Consider the following 23,841-nt stretch of genomic DNA (forward strand, 5'->3'; position numbering starts at 1 on the left):
ATAATGAGGTGAAGAATCAAATAAACAAGTAAATCATAAATAAACAAAAAAGGTTAACCCAGCATTATTTGAAGGCCAAGGCATTGAAAACATACTGAATGAGACGGTAACCCTAGTCTGGATCCCGACACCCCCAACGGGGAGGCAGTTGTGCCGGAAGCCAGAAAGAGGTCACCATTCAGTATGGGGAATCATAACAAAAAAATAGGAAAATGGCCGGGAACCATCACAAGTTACCTATAGAGAGGCAAGCTGAAATTTTGGGTTAAACAAAGAATGCCGGGGGCAAGAATAAAGAGGGGGGCGGGGGGGATTTCAACAGCAGGGTGGAATTTGTACTTGGGGGGGGGGGGGGGATTTATTTAGGGGAGTAATCATGCAGATTAGTGCTTTTTTTTGGGGGGGGATTTTTTCTGACAGAATGCTCATATACCTTGGGGGGAAGCAGTTTGGCATGTCCCCCCCCCCCCCCGGGGGTCTAGATTACACTGTTCCGAGACTGGGCAAGTGTTTTCCCAATCTCCCTGTCCCGAGACTGGGCAAGTGTTTTCCCAATCTCCCTGTCCCGAGACTGGGCAAGTGTTTTCCCAATCTCCCTGTCCCGAGACTGGGCAAGTGTTTTCCCAATCTCCCTGTCCCGAGACTGGGCAAGTGTTTTCCCAATCTCCCTGTCCCGAGACTGGGCAAGTGTTTTCCCAATCTCCCTGTCCCGAGACTGGGCAAGTGTTTTCCCAATCTCCCTGTCTCCAATCTCCCTGTCCCGAGACTGGGCAAGTGTTTTCCCAATCTCCCTGTCTCCAATCTCCCTGTCTCCAATCTCCCTGTCCCGAGACTGGGCAAGTGTTTTCCCAATCTCCCTGTCCCGAGACTGGGCAAGTGTTTTCCCAATCTCCCTGTCCCGAGACTGGGCAAGTGTTTTCCCAATCTCCCTGTCTCCAATCTCCCTGTCCCGAGACTGGGCAAGTGTTTTCCCAATCTCCCTGTCTCCAATCTCCCTGTCTCCAATCTCCCTGTCTCCAATCTCCCTGTCTCCAATCTCCCTGTCCCGAGACTGGGCAAGTGTTTTCCCAATCTCCCTGTCCCGAGACTGGGCAAGTGTTTTCCCAATCTCCCTGTCTCCAATCTCCCTGTCCCGAGACTGGGCAAGTGTTTTCCCAATCTCCCTGTCCCGAGACTGGGCAAGTGTTTTCCCAATCTCCCTGTCCCGAGACTGGGCAAGTGTTTTCTGATCTCCCTGACAGTTTTATTTCACATTAGTTGTGGGAATGCCAAAAAAAAATAAATAAAATAAATTCTGTTTCCTGCCCATCTAAAACAATGCATTTAGAATAGTTTTAATTTGCATTTCTCAGCATAGTAAAGAACATCCACAAAAGGCACACTACATTCCCAATAAATGGATTTGATCCTAAAACATATTTAGAATGAAGACTTATTTGTATAAGTCTTCATTCTAAATAAGTCTTCATTCTAAATAAGTCTTCATTCTAAATAAGTCTTCATTCTAAATAAGTCTTCATTCTAAATAAGTCTTCATTCTAAATAAGTCTTCATTCTAAATAAGTCTTCATTCTAAATAAGTCTTCATTCTAAATAAGTCTTCATTCTAAATAAGTCTTCATTCTAAATAAGTCTTCATTCTAAATAAGTCTTCATTCTAAATAAGTCTTCATTCTAAATAAGTCTTCATTCTAAATAAGTCTTCATTCTAAATAAGTCTTCATTCTAAATAAGTCTTCATTCTAAATAAGTCTTCATTCTAAATAAGTCTTCATTCTAAATAAGTCTTCATTCTAAATAAGTCTTCATTCTAAATAAGTCTTCATTCTAAATAAGTCTTCATTCTAAATAAGTCTTCATTCTAAATAAGTCTTCATTCTAAATAAGTCTTCATTCTAAATAAGTCTTCATTCTAAATAAGTCTTCATTCTAAATAAGTCTTCATTCTAAATAAGTCTTCATTCTAAATAAGTCTTCATTCTAAATAAGTCTTCATTCTAAATAAGTCTTCATTCTAAATAAGTCTTCATTCTAAATAAGTCTTCATTCTAAATAAGTCTGCATTCTAAATAAGTCTGCATTCTAAATAAGTCTGCATTCTAAATAAGTCTGCATTCTAAATAAGTCTGCATTCTAAATAAGTCTGCATTCTAAATAAGTCTGCATTCTAAATAAGTCTGCATTCTAAATAAGTCTGCATTCTAAATAAGTCTGCATTCTAAATAAGTCTGCATTCTAAATAAGTCTGCATTCTAAATAAGTCTGCATTCTAAATAAGTCTGCATTCTAAATAAGTCTGCATTCTAAATAAGTCTGCATTCTAAATAAGTCTGCATTCTAAATAAGTCTGCATTCTAAATAAGTCTGCATTCTAAATAAGTCTGCATTCTAAATAAGTCTGCATTCTAAATAAGTCTGCATTCTAAATAAGTCTGCATTCTAAATAAGTCTGCATTCTAAATAAGTCTGCATTCTAAATAAGTCTGCATTCTAAATAAGTCTGCATTCTAAATAAGTCTGCATTCTAAATAAGTCTGCATTCTAAATAAGTCTGCATTCTAAATAAGTCTGCATTCTAAATAAGTCTGCATTCTAAATAAGTCTTCATTCTAAATAAGTCTTCATTCTAAATAAGTCTTCATTCTAAATAAGTCTTCATTCTAAATAAGTCTTCATTCTAAATAAGTCTTCATTCTAAATAAGTCTTCATTCTAAATAAGTCTTCATTCTAAATAAGTCTTCATTCTAAATAAGTCTTCATTCTAAATAAGTCTTCATTCTAAATAAGTCTTCATTCTAAATAAGTCTTCATTCTAAATAAGTCTTCATTCTAAATAAGTCTTCATTCTAAATAAGTCTTCATTCTAAATAAGTCTTCATTCTAAATAAGTCTTCATTCTAAATAAGTCTTCATTCTAAATAAGTCTTCATTCTAAATAAGTCTTCATTCTAAATAAGTCTTCATTCCATTGCAGTGTCCTCCTCTGCCTACATAATTCACACCATACCAAAGTTCACATTTTGTCCCCTATAGACTGTTCGTTGCAGGTCATCACATGTATATGCAGAATGTGAGCTCATGGGTGCAGCCCGTCCTGAAGGAAAAGTTGGGAACAAGGAAGAGAGACAAAGGACTTACTAGGCAGCTTCTGGCTTGTTAGGAGTCCGCAGCATTGCGAGCATGGCAAGCTTTCAGACATCTGCAATAGAAAGAAAAAACATTTCTTAATCTACAATACTTTAAAGACTTTAAAGACTGAAACTTAATAAAAGTGTGTGTAAACGGGGGGGGGGGGGGGGGTTAGATCCTCAGTCAGGCTTTTATTGCCCCCACATTTGTACCGGCGACCAGTGGGACAAGGTCATCTAGAGCACAGGGCCCCCTCTATCCCTCAAATTTCCTCTCCAAAAGTACTCATCCTCTCCCCCCCAGCAACAATTCATCCCCAATCCCCTCCCCCCCAGCAACAATTCATCCCCAATCCCCTCCTCATATTGCAAATACCCCGCCAATCGTTCCTACTGCACAAATTCTCTCCATCCTCCCTCCCAGCACAAATCCCCCTAAAATCACTACTCCTACCACACCCCCCCCCCCCCCATTTCCCTACCTGAAAAAAAATAAAAAATTCTCCCCCAAACAAATTTCCCCTCCCAAGCTCCCTCCCCCCTCCCCGGATACCACAGTGCCCAGGGCAGTCGCTTCTCCTGCTCACCCCTTGTCCCAGCCTTACCGGTGATCATTGTCAATGAGATGGATGGAAAGGGATGAGAAAAGTCAATATATTACAGTTGTAATGAGAGCAAGGAGGGAGGAGAAAATTGATTTGGGGGAGGGGGGGGAAGACACCTGTTCTGGGGGCAAAGGTCTACAAACGAGTGGGGTGAAAAGTAACAGTCCATTGATTCTACCTCTAACCTTTTCGAGTATAGATTTAGTTTCTATTCCCCCGAAAACATGTGTAACCCTGCAATTTTGGGCCTGTAGAGAACAAAAAAACCATCATATTTTCTAAAAGGGAGTTACGAGCACTAGGATCATCGGTTTGAATTCCAACCATGGGACTATTGCCTGGAGTCTGCATGTTCTCCCTGTGTGGGTTTCCTCCGGGTTCTTCAGTTTCCTCCCACACTCCATAGACATGCTGGGAGATTAATTGGAGTCTGTCTAAATTGGCCCCAATATGTATGAATGTGAGTTAGGGTCCTTTCACACGGGCTGTTCGCCCGTTGGACTCCGTTTTGCTCAGCGGGGGATCGATCCACCGATCCCCGCTGAGCAGGTGGATGACAGCTCCGCCTCCAATTGCTTTGCAGAGACGAACCGGTCAGATCACCATTGTCCTCTATGGGAGATCGGATGAGAATGGACCGCCTGTCCATTTTCATCCGATCCTCCAGATGGATGGAAAATAGGGTTTCTATCTGTGAAATTCACAGACAGGATCGGATAGCAGCGGACATGTCACCTCTGACATCCGCTGCTCCATAGGGATGAATGGAGCATCCGATCAGGACCGCCTGAAAAAACGGACTGGGACCGGATCGGAAAGCCCGTGTGAAAGAGGCCTTAGGGCACATTAGACTGTAAGCTTGTTGACAGCAGGGACTGATGAGAATGTAGGAGATGTGCAAATTGATGGTGCTACAATATCGTGCTATATCTACCTGTAATTAATAAAATAAATAAGAGTTGAAGTGCCAGTTCACATTCTGCATAGTCGCAGCGTTCCTGCATCGCATCCCTGGCAGTTCACACTGCCATATGCGATACGCTGGGGGAGGGTAAATTAAAAAGTTGACACCCCCAGATCAGATCACATATCGCAGTGCGATTTGAAAGTCTGCACAGAAATCGGATCGCACCAGTGTGAACCACCATGCGATCCGATTCTGCTGCAGACCAAAATAAAAGGGTCCTGTGCGAGTTAGGTGCGAATTCAGCCATACAAACCGTATGGCTGGATTAGCACCGCATAGAGATCGCATGTGATTTTAGGTAGCAGCGCGCTCTGAATCATATGCGATCTCTGATCGCACAAATGCGAACAGGCACTCAGAGTTGTAGTGGGCAAGCAAATGGGGAAACATCACAAATGCATCGCAACTGCATGCAAGGAATGGGGCTGTGGAGTATTGGTGCATCGTCTGCAGGGTTAAAGCAGACATATCACCTCATTGTGCCTCTGAAAAGTGCTCAAAACACAGATCACTTTTCAGAGGCGCTTCTCCTTACTGGATGGGATTGAGCACAGCAAAGCCTGTGACCTCCATGCAATGCTCCCTGTCTGTTATGTGCAGCAGCTGTAACCCCAGACTCAGCCCCCCTGGACGTACCGTGTGTGCGGCAGATGGTGGTCAGGAGGGTCCCCTACAAGCGATGGCGGGTCTCTGAGATGTCTGCAGTGTACAGGAATGGAAAAGGAGACTCCAGCCTGCAGGAGATCTTATAGATCACTGGGTGTGTCCGGCATGCAGCAATCACACAGCATGGCTTAAAGGGACACACCATGACTTTCATGTGTATGGGAGGAGGGCAGTGCTGGAGTGTTCACAGCTGCAGCTTCACCCAGCACAGTCCAAGCACAGTCCCAGCACAGTCCCAGCACAGTCCCAGCACAAGAACAAGGGAATGATGTCCTATGGCTTCAATTCACCGCAAGTGCTGTAAAAAAAAAAAAATACAAAAAAAAAAATACAAAAAAAAAAAAAAAGGTAGGGCTTGTTGCATTTTTGTGCCTCATAGCGTGTTCTGATGTGCTATAACACCCCGCAATCTGCTGCAGCAAATACGACATAAATACACCGGAAACAAAAAAAAAAGAACAAGCACTGCTCTACGTTTTGACAATGCATTACAGTGCATGTTCACAATCCACACAAAGCATGCGCACATTATGAACACGTTAACCACTTAAGCCCCGGAAGATTTGGCTGCTCAAAGACCAGGGCCCTATTTTGCGATTCGGCAGTGGGGTGCTGGGGGGGCCAGCCGCACGGGCGCAAAATCTGGGGGGGGGGGGCGCATTCTAGACATCTCATGTCTCCCGCAAGTCGCGGGAGTCTCCCGATTTCCGCCCTGAGCTCACGGACACCCGCAAGTGGTCAGGTAGGTATGTGTAGTGGTCAGGTAGGTCAGTGTAGGTGTCTGTGTAGTGATCTAGTAGATTTGTGTAGGGGGCGCAAATTACTTACCTTGCCCCGGGCGCTGACAGCCCACGCTACGCCACTGCGATTCGGCACAGCGTGAATTTAACAGACAATTGCGCGGTCGTGCGACGCTGTACCCAAATGAAATTTACGTCCTTTTTTTCCCCCCACAAACAGAGCTTTCTTTTGGTGGCATTTGATCACCTGTGCGATTTTTATTTTTTGCGCTATAAACAATTTAAAAAAAAAATAACAATATTTTTCACATTTTTTTATATGAAATTCTCAAAAAAAAATGTAAAAATCAAAATTTTTTAACATTTTAGGCCAATTTGTTTTCTGCTACATATTTTTGGTAAAAAAAAAATCGCAATAAGCGGATTTTGATTGGTTTGCGCAAAAGTTATTGCGTTTACAAACTACGGGAAAGATTTATGTAATTTTTATTGTTTTTTTTATTAACTAGTAATGGCGGCAATCTGCGATTTTTTTTTGTTTTTTGCGGGACTGCGACATTGCGGCGGACAGATCCGACCCCTAACTGACATTTTTGACACTTTTGGGGGGACCAGTGACATTACTACAGTAATCAGTGCTATAAATATGCACTGTTACTGTAAAAATGACACTGGCAGGGAAGGGGTTAACAGTATGGGTGATCAAGGGGTTAATTGTGTCCCTAGGGGCGTGATTGTAACTGTCAAGGGGCGTGGCTTGTGATGTAACCACAGAGACATACGATCCTATATAGCAGGATCGTATGATCTCTGCATTTACATCAGGGAGGATGACAGGCGGCTTTGTTTACATCAGCCGCCTGCCTTTCTCCCTCTCCAGCGGGAGATCGCGAGTGGCCGGCGGACATTGGAGCCGCTGGTCACTAGCGCGGGGATGTCAGGGAAAGAGTGGGGGCGGGAGCACGCCTCCGGCGGCGCGCGCGCGCCCCCTATTGACTTGGAATTATAACGGAAGTGTGTAATGTTATACTTGCGGCGGTTACATAAAAACAGTACAGCTGCAACATCAATCATCTCCTCTCCTCTCCCTGTCACTTCCCTGATGTCGGCTAGTAAATGTAAAAGCGGCGGCGGGTGTATGAGATGTAAATGACGGAGATGTCGGCTCCGTGATCCGCTTTTATATTTATTAGCCGAGAGCAGGGAAGTGACAGGGGAAGGAGCGGAGATGATTTATGTTGCAGAGGAGCTGTTTTAATGTAATGGCAGCAAGTGTAACTACCGTGAGAAATCCATACCCTCCGTAGGTGCACCGGAAGTGACGAGGGTATGGTTTTCTCACGGGTATGATTTTTTTCACGGAACACCGGTTCACATTAGTGCGATCACAGAGATCGCATATGATTCGGAGCGCACTGCTCCTAAAATTACATGCGATCTCTGTGCGGTGCAAATTTAGCCATACAGTTTGTATGGCTGAATTCGCACCGCAATCGCACTAAACGCGCACATGGCCCTTTTTTTTATCCGCAGCAGAATCACTAGTGCGATCCCATTCTGTGCGCACTGTTAGATCGCACTGCAATATGCGATCTCAACTGGGAGTGTCGTTAACTTTTAATTGACACCCCCTGCGTATCGCATATGGCAGTGTGAACTGCCAGGGGTGCGGATGCGATGCGGGAACGCGCTGTATTTTCGCAGCGTTCCCGCATCGCAGAAGTGTGAACCAGGACTCAAGGCTACGTTTACATGCGGGCGTAGCGGATCACGGGCAGAATCACCGCGATTCTGCCCACGGTCCAGAAATCATTGCAAATCGCAGGGACGCCTGTGCGATGCCCGTGATTTTACAATGGCACCCCAAACGCTGCTGTGTGATGTTGCCGCGATTTCCGCCCGCCGAATCGCAGGTAACATCACGCAAACAGAATCGCGGGACGCATGACGCCCAAAAGAAGCTCTTGTACCTTTTTTTGGGGCGTCATGCATCCCGCGATTCTATTTGCGCGATGTTAACTGCGATTCGGCGGGCGGAAATCGCGGCAACATCGCACAGCGTTTGGGGTGCCATTGCAAAATCATGGACATCGCACAGGCGTCCCTGCTATTTGCAATGATATCCGGATCGCGGGCAGAATTGCGGTGATAATGTCCGTGATCCGCTGTGCCCACATGTGAACGTAGCCTTAAGGACAAGCGAAGCAAAGATATTTTCCTGCAACAATGATTCATTTTTTGTAATCCTTAGACAATAAAATGTAACAAAACTAAACAAAATTCATTTTTTTTTTTCTTTGAGCAGTGTTAGTTTAACCACTTCCCAGCCATATAACTTACATATGCAGCGGCAAGGTGGCTCTGCTGTGCCAGATCACTTACCTAGTACCTGATCCTTCATTTCTGGGTGGGGGGGGGGGGGGGGGGCGCATGATTATATACAGCGGGAGCCAGGGGCATGGCTATCATCACAGCCAGATACACAGAAGTTACATATTCCATTCTCATTATGTAGGCGATTGCAGTTCTACTAGTTATTTAACGGCTTCCAGTTATACTGCGGCAGGGCGGCCCCTCCTGCGTGAACCGACGTAGCTCTACTTTGGGGACGAGCACGCGCCACCGGAGGCGAGCTCCCGCCCCCGCCCCCCACTTATCAGTGGGAACTCCGATGCACGGGGCAGGTGGCTGCGATTGCTGCCTGACACCCGCGATCGTTCCCCGCTGAGAGAGAAGAACGGCCGGCTGTTGTAAACACAGCTGACCATTCTTCTCTCTGGAATGATCACAGAGCTCCTGTGATCCTTCTATATAGGAACACAGGTCTCTATGATCATTTCACAAGCCACGCCCCCATACAGTTAGAAAACACTCCCCTAGGTACACATTTAACCCCTTGATCGCCCACAGTGTTAACCCCTTCCCTGCCAGTGTCATTATTACAGTGACAGTACATATTTTTAGCACTGATTACTGTAGTAATGTCACTGCCCCCCCCCCCCCCCCAAAAGTGTCAAAAATGTTAGTCAGGGGTCTGATCTGTCCGCTGCAATTTCGCAGTCCCGCAAAAAAAATCGCTGGTCGCCACCATTACTAGTAAAAAAAAAACAATAAAAATGACATAAATCTTTCCCGTAGTTAATAGACGCGATAACTTTCGCGCAAACAACTCAAAATACGCTTATTGTGATTTTTTTTACCGCAAAATATGTAGCAAAATACAAACTGGCCTAAAATGTAAAAAAAAATAACGTTTTGTATTGTCAGATATTCATTTGACCGTTTGATGTTTATCATAGGCTTTGATTAACAAAATTCTACCCTCATATGTCATTTATATCTTTGTTACACTACTTTTTTTTTGTATTATTGTACAACGTTCTGTATGATTTTGTTCTGTGTATCCTCTTTAACCACTTGCCGACCGCCGCACGACTATTTACGTCAGCAGTCAGCCCCTCACAGGCAAAGTGACGTAGATCTAAGTCGCTAGCCTGTGAGGGTCTAGGAACGAAGCGCACGCCCCCGGAGGCACGCTCCCGCTCTCGCGTGGTCACGGACCCCCCCGCGTGTGACCGGCGGATGCAGAGGGAGAAAGGCAGGCGGCTGATGTAAACAAGCCGCCTGTCATTCTCCCCTGTGTAAGAATAGTGATCATACGGTTCTACTATGTAGGACCATTGATCATTGTTCCTACACCTCAAGCCACAGCCAATCACAGTTAGAATCACGCCCCTAGGGACACACACAGCCCCTCCCTCTCAAAAAAAGTTAACCCCTTCACTGCCAGTGTAATTTTACAGTAACAGTGCATATGTATAGCACTGATTACTGTAGAAATGTCACTGGTAACCCCAAAAGTGTCAAAAATGTCAGTCAAGGGTCCGATCTGTCCGCCGCAATTTCACAGTCACCCAAAAAAAAAATCGCAGATCGCCGCCATTACTCGTTAAAAAAAAAAACAACAAAAATGACAAAAATCTTTCCCTTTGTTAGTAAACGCGATAACTTTTGCGCAAACCAATCAAAATACCCTTTTTGCGATTTTTTTTTTACCAAACATATGTAGCATAAAACAAATTGGCCAAAAATGTTAACAAATTTTAATTTTTACATTTTTTGGGGGGAATTTCATATAAAAAAATGTGAAAATATTGTTATTTTTGCAAAATTGTCGCTTTTTTTTTTTTTTATTATAGCGCATGATCAAAAAATTGCACAGGTGATCAAATACCACCAAAAGAAAGCTCTCTTTGTGGGAAAAAAAGGACGGCAAATTCGTTTAGGTACAGCATCGCACAACCGCGCAATTGTCCGTTAAAGTCACGCAGTGCCGAATCGCAAAATAGGCCCTGGTCAGGAAGGGGGTAAAATCGTCCGGGGCTTAAGTGGTTAACTCATTAAAGCACTTTATTGTGAAAAAAAAAAATAGTTTTTTACATTAAAAAAAAATTATAATTTCATTTCAAAATGCTAAAAAGGTTTACAATGATCTTATTTTACATTTTTTTTAAATTATCTATTACAATGTTAATTAATTACTTTTTTTCTTTACAGGACAGGGAAGCCTGCAGCGCTCTGGGAGGGGGGGGGGGGCACAGTGAAAGGTGAGCACACAGGAAGAGGGGGGGGGCACAGTGAATGGTGAGCACACAGGAAGAAGGGGGGGGGGGTCAGGAGCAGGCAGAACAGGGAGGGTGATCGGTGTCGGAGAAGTAATTACAGGAATGATGCCCTGTGTCTTTGTCTCTCCCTGCAGTAGCTGAAAGCTGTCAGGAGGCGGAGAAACTGGCTTTCAGCTGCTGCAGAGAGCCACACAAATCTTCCTTCTGTAATTGCCCCTCCGCCTGACCGCACCGATTCCCCATGCTGTTGGGGCCCCCCTGTGTGCCCAGGCCCCCTACAGGAGGGCCCTGTCTCCCATCCTTGCCCCACTGAGGATGAGACAGAGGTTGCTAAGGGACAGGAGGGACATGAGTGCCTGTGGGTGTTGATTGCAGAACCTGCAGCAAGGAATGCAACTCCGAGGAGACTGTGGAACCAGAGAAGCAGGAACAGCAGGCATTTTCAGAGGATAGGTCCAGATTAAAGGGGCACTCCGCTTATGGTGATGCTTCTGGATAGGCAGCTTGTCAGGATTCCGGAGGCTGGAACATACAGCAGTGTATGGGGCTGGTGCAGCAGACAGCCAGGCAAGCACTAGAGTAGTACCCATAGCCGGGATCAGAGGCAGGAACAGAGTCTCAGGGGAAGCCGGGGCCATCAACAGGCGGGCAGCGAGGAAAAACAAAAAAAGGAGGTGTGGGACTTTAGAGGTGCTAACTTTTACCAAATAATAACTTTGACATGAAGCAAAAAGTAAAAATATCTCATATTTATTACATAAAAAAAAGTATGCAAAAACACACAAATCCATAAAATCAAGAATATATCATTGTATCCCCATACGACATTATGGAGCTGGAAAGAAAGTTTAGAAATTATATGCGCTCTTATTTCGACATGTTTCGCCAATATAGGCTTCTTCAGGAAATACGCAATATCTTCCAACTCTCTGAACTAGAAAAAGTATATGTACAGTATACGCAAGTAAATGAAACTTGTACATTGAAAAACAACAAAGAAGGAAAATAGAAGAAGAAAAAAACAAATGAAAGTAACCACCATGCATCCGAATCTCCCCCATCACCACAATGACATGGGTATATATGCAAATATATGTTTGAGCAAAATACCTGATGTTGAGGAAACCCCCCCCCCCCCCCCCCGATGTATATGATAGAGAGTCTGTTGGCATGAATTCAACCTGCCCAAATTAAGAAAGCCAAAGGCAGGTGCCGAATCCCCCGAATCTCCCGCAGAGAGGAGCACAAAGACCCAAAGCACAAAGGTGGGCAGCGAGGTACCAAGTCACGTGCAGAGCAAAAGTCAGGAACGGAGCCGGGTCAAAGGTTAACAGAAAGCCTGAAGCGGAATCCAAGGTCAGGTCAAGAACATGGAAAGGGGCTAAGTCGCGCTACTAAGTGCTGATTTGATAAGTAACCATCAAACAAGACACAATGATTGATAGACCAAAAAGTCCTCTATGATGTAAACGTGTTATCCAAATGACAGATACAGTCCAAATTCCAGATTTCAGGGTCAGATGATGATATCGAAATTCACATAATCTCCTTACCAGAAAAAGGAATAGAGTTCGCCCAAAAAACTCAAACGGAGTTGAATCAACCTCAGATGGATGTACTCAGATTCGCCTCTCATCAATCGATGGCAGTCATACATGGGAAAAGAAAATAGACTCCATAGCGTAATACTGTTAGGTGCTCATGAATCACCCTGGAAAGTGCACACCATCACCAGAGCCAAGTAACCAAGAGAGTGGAGCACAGACCCCCTGAGTACTAAATGCTTACCAGATGAATGATGTTTAGGGTGAGACAGAGAAAGGAGAAAGGTAGCACACTGAAGACCTTGTCCAACACCACTACCGCTTACCAGACTCCAATGGGTTAACAGCCAAACAGACCCATAAGCGATCCCTCAGGCAACCGGTGAAGATCACTCCAGACCAGAATCTCATGGGTTAACAGCCAAACAGTCCTAACCACGATCCTTTAGGCAACCGATGAAGCTCACTCCAGAACTCGCTCGAATGTTATCCCCCAAAGTAGTGATATGCAAGACAAAGGCACTACATAGTGCATTACCACCACACTTTATTAAATAACAAGTAGACAGCAACTTACAGACAAACAATGTATTCACAGCAAGGATTAGGCAAGCCGCCGGCCGGTCGGCTTCTCCGCCCGTCCTATCCAATAGCGTCCGCACAAGCAGGTGACGTCAGCACGCCGCGACCGACGCACGTTTCGTCAAATGTGACGTTGTCAAGGTCAAGAACATGTCAGGTCAGCAATGCAAATAAGAATGAGCTCCCTGTAAATAGCCCATCTAGCACCAAAAGTAATTGTGTGTGTGCACGTGCACATGCATGTGTGCGCCTGTTAGCAATTCTTCTGGAAATATCCTGCGCATGCGCATATCTATGCGCCAGACGTCTCACAGGGATTCCCTGACAGATACAGTATATATATACTGTTGGAAGAATGGGCTGAGTCAGGAATCTTTCACTAAATGTAGCCGTAGAGATATATATATATATATATATGTGTGAACCTAGAAATGTAGATAGAAGTTATACTTTATGTAAATCCCAGTAGTTAGAGTGATGCTTTATGATGAACCTATTTCTAGTGATAGAGGCCCCCATCCCCCTCGCATGCATGAAAGGAGAGTTGGTGTGTCTTTTGTTCCTACAGAAAAAACCTTGAGAGATAACGAAGCAGGATGCTACATTCCAAGACCAATATCCAGAACCCGCTAAAGGATGGGACAGTTGAAGTAACCGTTACTTTGCCAGATGAAGGAGTGGACATTGATTGGATGAAATATGCTATTACACTTTAGATCAGCCCAGAACACACCTATACCTCATAAATATTCATCACTATAAAAAGTGCAAAACCTATTGTCTGGGTAGATTTTTATGCATGAGACAGGCTGCTTTACATATAGTTACATAGTAGGTGAGGTTGAATAAAGACAATAGTCCATCCAGTTCAACCTGTGTAGGTGTGTGTGGCTGTAATCATCTCACATAACCCTGAATGTTCTGATCCTTGAGATGTAAGTCTAAGAGTCTTTTGAAAGCCACCATACTTCCCACAGAAACCACCACTTGTGGTAGAGAATTCCACAATCTTGTAGCCCTAACAGTAAAGAACCCCCCACGTTGCCTGAGGTTAAAACGCTTCTCCTCTAATTGCATTGTATGCCCCCGAGTCCTCATGCAATCCCTTCGACTGAACAGCTTTTTTTCTAAGTTGAGATCCCCATTGAGATATTTAAAAATTGCTATCATGTCCCCCCTCAGGCATCTCTTCTCCAGGGAGAACAAATCTAGCGATTGCAGACGCTCTTCATAATCAAGGTCCTCCAATCCCCTAATTAGTTTAGTTGCCCTTCTCTGGACTCTCTCCAGCTCCAACACATCCCTCCTGAGGACTGGCGACCAGAACTGGACAGAATACTCCAGATGTGGTCGGACCAGAGTTTTATAAAGTGGAAGGATTATAGTCTTATCTCTGGAATACATCCCTTTCTTTATGCATGCTAATATTCCGCTAGCTTTGGCAGCTGCCGCTTGACATTGCATGCTGTTGCCTAGTCTATCATCAACCAAGACTCCCAGATCCTTCTTCATTTTTGATTCCCCCAAGGGTTCCCCTCCCAACGTGTAATGTGCTTTTATGTTTTTAGTTCCCAAGTGCAAAACCTTACACTTCTCCACATTAAACCTCATTTGCCAAGTTGTTGCCCACTCTGTAATTTTGTCCAGGTCATTCTGTAGGATATCTGCTTCATGCTGTGCAGTTTTTGCCCTGCCCAATTTTGTGTCATCTGCAAAAACTGATAACGAACTACTGATCCCGTCCTCAATGCTTTTTATGAATAAATTGAACAAGGTTGGTCCCAGGACTGAGCCTTGGGGGACCCCGCTTACCACCTCAGACCAGTCTGAGTATGCGCTGTTTATTACCACCCTTTGGACACGCCCTTTTAGCCAGTTCCGTATCCAAGAGCAAACCCTGCTGTCGATACCTGCAGACCTTATTTTATAAATTAAGCGCTTATGGGGAACTGTATCAAACGCCTTAGCGAAATCTAGGTACACCACATCCACTGGTCTCCCCCTATCTAGCTCACAGCTCACCTCCTCGTAGAATGCTAATAGATTGGTTTGACAAGAACGCCCATTTGTAAACCCGTGCTGGTTATTACTGATGACTCTGTTGTCTTTAGCAAACTCTACGATATAGTCCCTTATCATCCCCTCCAGAAGTTTACATACTATCGATGTCAAACTGACAGGCCTATAATTTCCCGGTATATGCCTCTGACCCTTTTTGGTACATCTCCTGTCCTAATACTGTCCGCAAAGATCAGGAACAGTGGTCTGGATATAACCTTACTGAGTTCCTTGAGTACTCTCGGATGTACGCCATCTGGGCCTGGTGATTTGTTTGTGTTAAGTTTATCCAGCCTTTCCCTGATTTCACCCTCTGTTAGCCATAGTGGCAAGTCCTGTATATTACTACTAATCATACAGTCATGGTCAGTGTACCCCTCCGTTTCCTGTGTAAAGACTGACGAGAAAAAAGCATTCAGCACGGTTGCTTTGTCAGTGTCCTCTGTAACCATCCTCCCATCATCGTTAATTATGTGTGCAATATGCTCTGCCCTAGTTTTTTTGCTGTTGATATACTTAAAGAATTTCTTTGGGTTTTTTTTTACTATCCTCCGCTATTTGTCTCTCCAAGTCTATTTTAGCCATCTTGATTTCGTGTTTACACTTCTTATTTGCCTCCTTGTATTGGTCGAAAGCCAATATTGTGCCTTCCGATTTATATTTCCTGAAGGCCAATTTTTTTCCCCTAATAAGATTTTTAACGCTACAGTTTAGCCAGCCAGGTTTGGCCTTGTCTCTTCTAAATTTATTTCCCATAGGAATGCACTGCGAGATGCCTTTGCTTAATATGTTCCTAAAGCATTCCCATTTTTCCTCTGTGGTCAGGGATCCCAGGGTTTGGTCCCAGTTTACCCTTTCCATCAATGAGTACAATTTTGGAAAGTCTGCCCTTCTGAAGTTAAGGGTTCTTATGTTCCCCACTTGCCTTGTTATATTGTTATTTACACTAAATGTGATCATCCTGTGATCGCTAGAGCCCAGGTTGTCCTGGACTCCAACCTCCTTTGACTGAACTCTGTATATATCTCCATGCGCATGTAAATAAATGAATTCCTCTTGTTTTCCAAAATCACCGGATCTGAGTTTTTCCTACATATACCTTTTAAAATATAATGATTTTTCCCATGAAATATCCTTCAGCCCACTATGTGGAACGTCGCAATAAAGGTAGAAAATATATGGTGGATGTTAGAGACCTTGCGCTCCTCCACCTTCCGTTTGAGGATGCCCCACAAATGCTCAATAGGGTTCAGGTCTGGAGACATACTTGGCCAATCCATCACCTTTACCTTCAGCTTCTTTAGCAAGGCAGTGGTCATCTTGGAGGTGAGTCTGGGGTTATTATCTTGTTGGAATACTGCCCTGCGGCCCAGTCTCCGAAGGGGGGGGATCATACTCTGCTTCAGTATGTCACAGTACATGTTGGCATTCATGGTTCCCTCAATGAACTGTAGCTCCCCAGTGCTGGCAGCACTCATGCAGCCCCAGACCATGACACTCCCACCACCATGCTTGACTGTAGGCAAGACACACTTGTCTTTGTACTCCTCACCTGGTTGCCGCCACACACGCTTGACACCATCTGAACCAAATACGTTTATCTTAGTCTCATCAGACCACAGGACATGGTTCCAGTAATCGATGTCCTTAGTCTGCTTGTCTTCAGCAAACTGTTTGCAGACTTTCTTGTGCATCATCTTCAGAAGAGGCTTCCTTCTAAGACGGCAGCCATGCTGAGCAATTTGATGCAGTGTACGGCGTATGGTCTGAGCACTGACAGGCCGACCCCCCCCCCCCCCCCTTCAACCTCTGCAGCAATGCTGGCAGCACTCATACATCTATTTCCCAAAGACAACCTCTGGATATGACGCTGAGAACATGCACTCAACTCCTTTGGTCGACCATGGCGAGTCCTGTTCTGAGTGGAACCTGTCCTGTTAAACTGCTGTATGGTCTTGGCCACTGTGCTGATGCTCAATTTTAGCGTCTTGGCAAACTTCTTATAGCCTTGGCAATCTTTATTTAGAGCAACAATTTATTTTTTCAGATCCTCAGAGAGTTCTTTGCCATGAGGTGCCATGTTGAACTGCCAGTGACCAGTATGAGAGAGTGAGAGTGATAACACCACATTTAACACACCTGCTCCCCATTCACACCTGAGACCTTGTAAAACTAATGAGTCACATGGTACTGGGCAGGCAAAATTGGATGATTGGGTACAATTTGGATATTTTCACTTAGGGGTGTACTCACTTTTCTTGCCAGCGGTTTAGACATTAATGGCTGTGTGTTGAGTTATTTTGAGGGGACAGCAAATTTACACTGTTATACAAGCTGTACACTCACTACTTTACATTGTAGCAAAGTGTCATTTCTTCAGTGTTGTCACATGAAAAGATATAATCAAATATTTACAAAAATGTGAGGGGTGTACTCACTTTTGTGAGATACTGTAAATACCGTACTGGTGACCCAAGCATAGGGAAAAAACTTTTCAGTGAAATGGAATTTAAAAAGACATGTGGCCATTCACTAAAATTAGAAGAGAAGCGGTTGAATCTTAAACTGTATAAAGGGTTCTTTACTGTCAGAACGGTAAGGATGTGGAATTCTCTTCCACATGCAGTGGTATCAGCAGGGAGCATCGATAGTTAAAAAAAATTATGAGATGGGCACCTTAACGACCAAAACATACAGGGGTATACGATGTACTGTTAAGTGCAAGCGCACGCACACACACACAGATCATAGGTTGAACTGGATGGACTGGTGTCTTTTTTCAACCTCACTAACTATGTAACTATGACGTTTGCAGTGATACCGCACATGCATGGTGCAATTGCTGTTTACATACAAGAGACCGATGCTAGTGTTTGCCTTTGCACGCAAGCACGGGGGACAGGGGTGCTTTCATTTTTTTTTACACTCTTCCTTTCTTTTTCTCTTTTTTTTAAATCACTTTTATAGTGTAACTATCCCCTATGATAGCAATAGGCATTGAAAGGTACTCTTTTTTATATTTGGGGTCCATTAGACTCTAGATCTCTCCTCTTAAAGCATCTGACCACAACAAGATCCATGTGATAAGATGCTTTCCCAATTTAAAAATTGCTGTTTATATGCTCATAGCTTCTGGTTTTTTAGACTCTATGATCAGCTGACAGAACTACCGGCTGCATTCTCGGGTTACCCAGTGGTTGACCGCTGGCTGAAAAAAACAATACCAAGATGATGCCTAAATCTGTAGGCATCATCCCAGTATAACTACTCAAAGTCCAGCGACATACCAGTACATTGCTGGTCCTTGCTGGGCATATATTGTAATATTCTTTTTTTTCATGCAGCCTGTGGGTTGAACAAAAAAGAGAACCTAACAGATTCCTCCATTCACATTGTTCGATGTGGATGAAGAAATCTCTGCCAGAAACTGTGTGGTATGCCCACCATTAGACCTCCCAGCCTACACTCATTTCTGATGATGGGCATACATGCAATGTTCTTTTTTTTCCGTTCAGCTCATGAGCTGGTTGAAAAAAAAAAAGAACATAACAGATTCCTCGATTCCCATTGATCAATATGGATGAGAAAATCTCTGCCAAGAAAAATGTAAAAATATATATGGCGAAGCATAGGGGAGATCTGCCCTGTGTGTCCACCCCATCCCCTACGCTTGGCCATATATGCTCTTTTTTTTAACTTCTGTGGTGAAATCACCTCCTACAGCGCTGCAATCATTGATTTACGTATATGCTGAGAGCAAACTCTGTTGCTGTCAGAATAAACAGATCAGTGCTGCATCTGATGGGCATACCTGCAAAGCATAACAATGGTTAACAATAAAACACAGTAACAATAAAACATTACAATATAGCAGTATAGTATACAGTACAGTAAAACAGTAGAATGGCATACCTGCAAAGCAAACAATGGTTAACAATGGGAAACACAGTAACAATAAAACATTACAGTATAGCAGTATATTTTAAAGTACTGTAAAAAAGTAAGAACAGAAAGTTAACTCAATAAAATGACAACTAATTTTTTGCTTTTCTTATTTTTTTACACTTTTTTTGTAACTGTAAAAAAACTTTGAACGTTCCAGGTTAGGGTCTCTAAAAATGTAATAGCCATCTAATATCTTTCGAGACCCTGTGTGAATGTGTGCCCCAGACTGTGCCGTGCTGTACCCTATACTAATATTTCACTAGTGTGTGGTAGTGGTGGAAACAGTCCCCGATGCAGAGACTACGTTGGCCAGGACAGGAGGGACAAAAATAGCGGGTGTCACGCCTATATCCACGTTTGCTACAGACACGACATCTTCTTTTGGGTGCTCTTTGGGTCAGGGTACCAGGGAGGACATCCGGAAAATGCCTCTCATGCAGCTGCTCATTGCATCTGGATTGGCAAATTGGGCCACGGCACCTTCTGGAAACAAAAGGGATGTGATGATCTTGAATTTTAGGAAGGATCCTTTCTGATGCTTTGTATGGTACATAAACGTTCAGCAGAGCCAGTTGGAATAAGTATACAGACACTTTTTTGTACCAGCGTTTGGCCTTACGGGCAATTAAGTACTGCGCCATCATCTAGTTGTTGAATTCCACCCCTCCCATGTTAAGGTTGTAGTTGTGGACACAGAGGGCTTCTCAACATCACCAGTCACCATTGCAGTTTTGACTGTCCTATCTGCGTGCATGGAAGACAAAATGAAAAACGTTCCGTTTGTCCTTCCACCTCATTACAAGCAATCCATTACTTTTCAAGTAGGCTTACCCCCCTAAGTGGGGCATTTACAAAAATTGGGGGAAGCCTTGGCGATTATGTCGCACGGTGCCACATGCGCCAATTACAAATTCAAAGAGGTGTCTAAAAAGTGGCACGCTTGTGTAATAATTGTCCACGTATAAATGGTTCCCCTTTCCGAATAACGGTGACACCAAGTCCCAAACAACCTTTCCACTGCTCCCCATGTAGACTGGGCAGTTGGGGGGCTCCACATTGCTATCTTTTCCCTCGTAAATTCAGAAACTACATGTATAGCCTGTTGACCTGTCATAGAGCTTATACATTTTGACCCCATATCTGGCAAGCTTGCTGGGGAAAAACTCTTTGAAAGCCAGGTGGCCAGAAAAGTTATCAGGGACTCATCAACGCAGACAGCTTGTTGGGGCGTATACAAGGCTACAAACTTCTGGTTGAAGTGATATACGAGGGGCCAAATATTGTGGAGCCGGTCAGATCCAGGGTCACCACGAGGACGACAGAGTTCATTGTCGTTGAAGTGCATAAACCCCAAGATTTGCTCGTATCTAGTCCTGGCCATTTTTTATGTTAATTTTATTAACCATTAATATTTAAATATTTAAAAAAAAAAAAAAACATTTTATTTGTAAAGACCTTTGCAAAGTTTTGTACCAAAATCAGAATTTTGGTGTGATTGTTTCGGCCACATCTTGACTTTGCAATTCAGTTCTGGTCACCAGTCCTCAGGAAGGATATCCTTGAACTGGAGAGAAAGACAACAAAGCTAATAAGGAGCTGAAGGACCTCAGTTATTAGGAATGACTACAAACATTAAAGAGGATGAAAACCCAACATTTCATATTCCTGATATGTGACTGCTGTACCATGTACTTGTATGAAAAAAATCTCCCGTTCTCTTTGTATTTCTTCCTTTGTGTGAAATCCCTGGTGATCCTGGCAGTCCCTCTGCTTTTCTATTAAAAACTGACTAAACTAGGCATGAAAGAACAGCGTGGTCAGTTCTCTAGCTGTGTAGGAACTGTGCTGCTGTTTATCCTCTCACTGCAATCTGAGCTCCTTATGCAGCTGAGAATAGAGGGTATGTGACCACCTCTAAAAAAAAAAAAAAAAAAGGGTTCTTTACTATTAGAGTGTTAAGAATGTGTAACTCCTTTCCACAGTTGGTGGAGTCAGTGAGGAGTGTAAATAAATTCAGAAAACGTTCAGATGTTTTGCTAAGTGAGCGCATTGTATGGGGATTTTGAAAGCAGTAGTCACACACACAGGTTGAATTGGTATACCCTATACAGTTCTATTCTGCTGGTGTTGGGTTCCAGCCCACATGGCCAACACGGAAATTAAATCCATATCTTGCCTACAGTTAGTGGGATTCTGGTCCAGGATCTACGGCCTACTCTCAACACTTTTTCATGTACCCTTCCATAAGGACGCCTGGCATGCACTTCTCCACTGCCCCCTCCCAAGCCTCTTCTCAACAAAAACCGCCACTAAGAGTGCCATTGCCAGAGCATGGAGGAGGCCCTCAGTTGGGTTTGCGGAGGTGAAGAGCATTCTGACTGCCCTTATATTGCACGAGAAGATGACCAGTATACTTCATGACTCTCATGCTAAGTTCCTCAAGGTGTGGAATCCTTGTTGGTCTTTTACTTTCCCCACTCTGACCCCAGGCAGCTTGGGTATTCTGGACTTCGTTAGTATACCATCTAACCCACAGGCTTCACTCTTTCTTCCTGCCTAAGCCTACATCTTCTTTTTGTATTCTTGTCTTGACCATCTCTTTTTCTCCCCCTGCCTAGCTCTTTCCTGCTTCCTTTATTCTACTTGGTTCTCACCCTTGCTCCTCCTTCACGCTACCTCACCCTCTGCTTCCCTATCCCTCCCTATTCCACCCTCCCCACCCCTCTTTTTTTTCCCCTTCCCTCTTCCCCCTCTCCTCCACCGTGGTAGGACAATCCCTCCCATGCTGTCCCACCATGTCTTAGGCCCCTGTGTCCAGTTACTCGGTACCACCTCTGACACTTGTGGCGGATGCTTCTACTAATTGCTTTAAAACATTGGAAACATATGGAGCACTGCCCCCTAGAGGGCTGCTGGTTAGAAAACTTTCTGGATTCCCCTGGGTTACCCTTAGCAACTGATAGCAGAAAACTAGTACTTTAAGTCCTTGGCTCAGTCAATGATCAGGCCAGGGTATGTTGTTTTGTAGTTTTAGAAGGGATGATTGAGATACTCCAACTAGCAACTATTCACAGTATTGAGGACATCTGACTTGAGAATGCGGCAAGGCCGCTGCTCCACTCTGCCACTGAAGTGAAGGTAATAAAAGTGTTCCTGTGTGTAATTATCTTCAGGGTTCTAACTTGGCACCCCCTTTCTCTCTCACTGTGAAGCTGACACCTACACTCTGGAGTGGTCCCCTTCCTAGGCAGACCCCTGGGCAAGCTCCTCTGTACTCGCGGACACTGTTTTTCCAGATTCAGTTCAGCCCCAACTCATCTAGTCAGCTTCTCCTGGACCTCTGGGTTCAGTCCCACTCACTGGTTCACTAGGCCGACTGCCTGTGACCACCATCCACTACTACAGAAGAGGAGACAGCCGTCACCCTCCTTCTGGGACCTGGCTTCCCACCCAAAGACCCCCTGCCTCATGTGCCCTTGGCTTTTATACCCTATCCCATGACGCACCACTCTCTCTGCCAAACCCATGGGATAATATCAAAGCCTGTGTGTCATTGGCTGGGTATCATCCACTGTCCAATGTACCTCTCCATTGGATACAGTGGGGACACACCTTCAGCCCACATGAATCACACATTGGACACATGGAGCAGGCTTAACTAGTAGATCCAGCTCCCGGATAAGCAGGGAGCACAGATGCTTTACCTACTGCTTTTCTGTTAAGCAGAGAAAGCCAACAACTATACCTACTACCTAGCACCTGACTAGGAGGGTGCTACACATATTTTGTTTGTTTTCACAAGTAATTTGAGGTTTGTTCCCCTGCGCGGGATCATTTTGCCTTCTTTCTCCTCAAGCCTGTAATTTGGCTTTGTTTAACCCTATAAAAACTATTGTATCAGAATTTTGTGTAACACATCTATTTTATATAGATGTGTTAGACACAGAGTGATATATTTCAAGCATTTCTTTTTTTAATTTTGATGATTATGGCTTACAGCTAGTGACACCCCAAAATTCAGAATCTCAGAAAACTAGAATATTACATAAGACCAATAAAAAAAAAAAAAAAAGGATTTTTAATACAGAAATGTTGGCTTACTGAAAAGTCTGTCCATGTACAGAATAATATACACTCAATACTTGGTTGGGGCTCCTTTTGCATGAATTACTGCATCAATGTGGCACGGCATGGAGGTGATCAGCCTGTGGCACTGCTGAGGCGCTATGGAAGCCCAGGTTGCTTTGATAGCTGCCTTCAACCCATCTTCATTGTTGGGTCCGATATCTCATCTTCCTTTTGACAATACCCCACAGATTCTCACTGAGGTTTAGGTCAGGCCAATTTGCTGGTCAATCAAGCACAGTGATACCATGATCATGTGACCAGGTATTGGTAGTTTTGGCAGTGTGGGCGGTGCCAAGTCCTGATGAAAAATGAAATCAGCATCTCCATAAAGCTGGTCAGCAGAGGGAAGCATGAAGTTCTCTAGAATTTCCTGTTAGAGGGCTGTGTTGACTTTGGACTTGATAAAACACAGTGGACCAACACCAGCAGATGACATGGCTCCCCAAATCATCACTGAATGTGGAAACTTCACACTGAACCTCATGCAACTTGGATTCTGTGCCTCTCCACTCTTCCTCCAGACTCTGGGACTTTGATTTCCAAATTAAATGCTAAATTTTCCAGTCAGTGATGATTTGGGGAGCCATGTCATCTGCTGGTGTTTGTTCACTTTGTTTTATCAAGTCCAAAGTCAATTTGATTCATTTTTAAAAATGATAGCGCTGCATTTTGTTATTTTAATTAGAGATCTACTCAGCCAAATTATCTACGGTCCCTGCAAACAGCACTCTTTTCATTCCTAGAGCCGTGCGCTCAGCAAAGGGATTTAAATGCAAAAGAGTCCAACATGATGAAGTCCTCTAAATCCATTCATCATGTGTACCCTTCTTGAACCTTGGCGTGTTTTGTGCA

The 23,841-nt window shown here is 44.0% G+C and overlaps 1 protein-coding gene across 1 annotated transcript in view; it reads right to left on the reverse strand.

Moving 5' to 3' along the window:
* The window catches only part of LOC309550162 (von Willebrand factor A domain-containing protein 5A-like), a 52,241-nt gene extending 46,736 nt beyond the window's left edge, over positions 1 to 5,505 (reverse strand). The window contains exons 1-2 of the mRNA XM_082250594.1: positions 5,338 to 5,505; positions 3,140 to 3,200 (exon numbers count right to left, since the gene is read on the reverse strand). Of these exons, the coding sequence (XP_082106720.1) occupies positions 3,140 to 3,200 (61 nt within the window). The 5' untranslated portion in view covers positions 5,338 to 5,505. The remainder of the gene's footprint in view (positions 1 to 3,139; positions 3,201 to 5,337) is intronic.
* Positions 5,506 to 23,841: the final 18,336 nt, after the last annotated feature.

The sequence above is a fragment of the Pelophylax lessonae genome (assembly GCF_965119305.1).
Source record: "Pelophylax lessonae genome assembly, chromosome: 1".
NCBI lineage: Eukaryota > Metazoa > Chordata > Amphibia > Anura > Ranidae > Pelophylax > Pelophylax lessonae.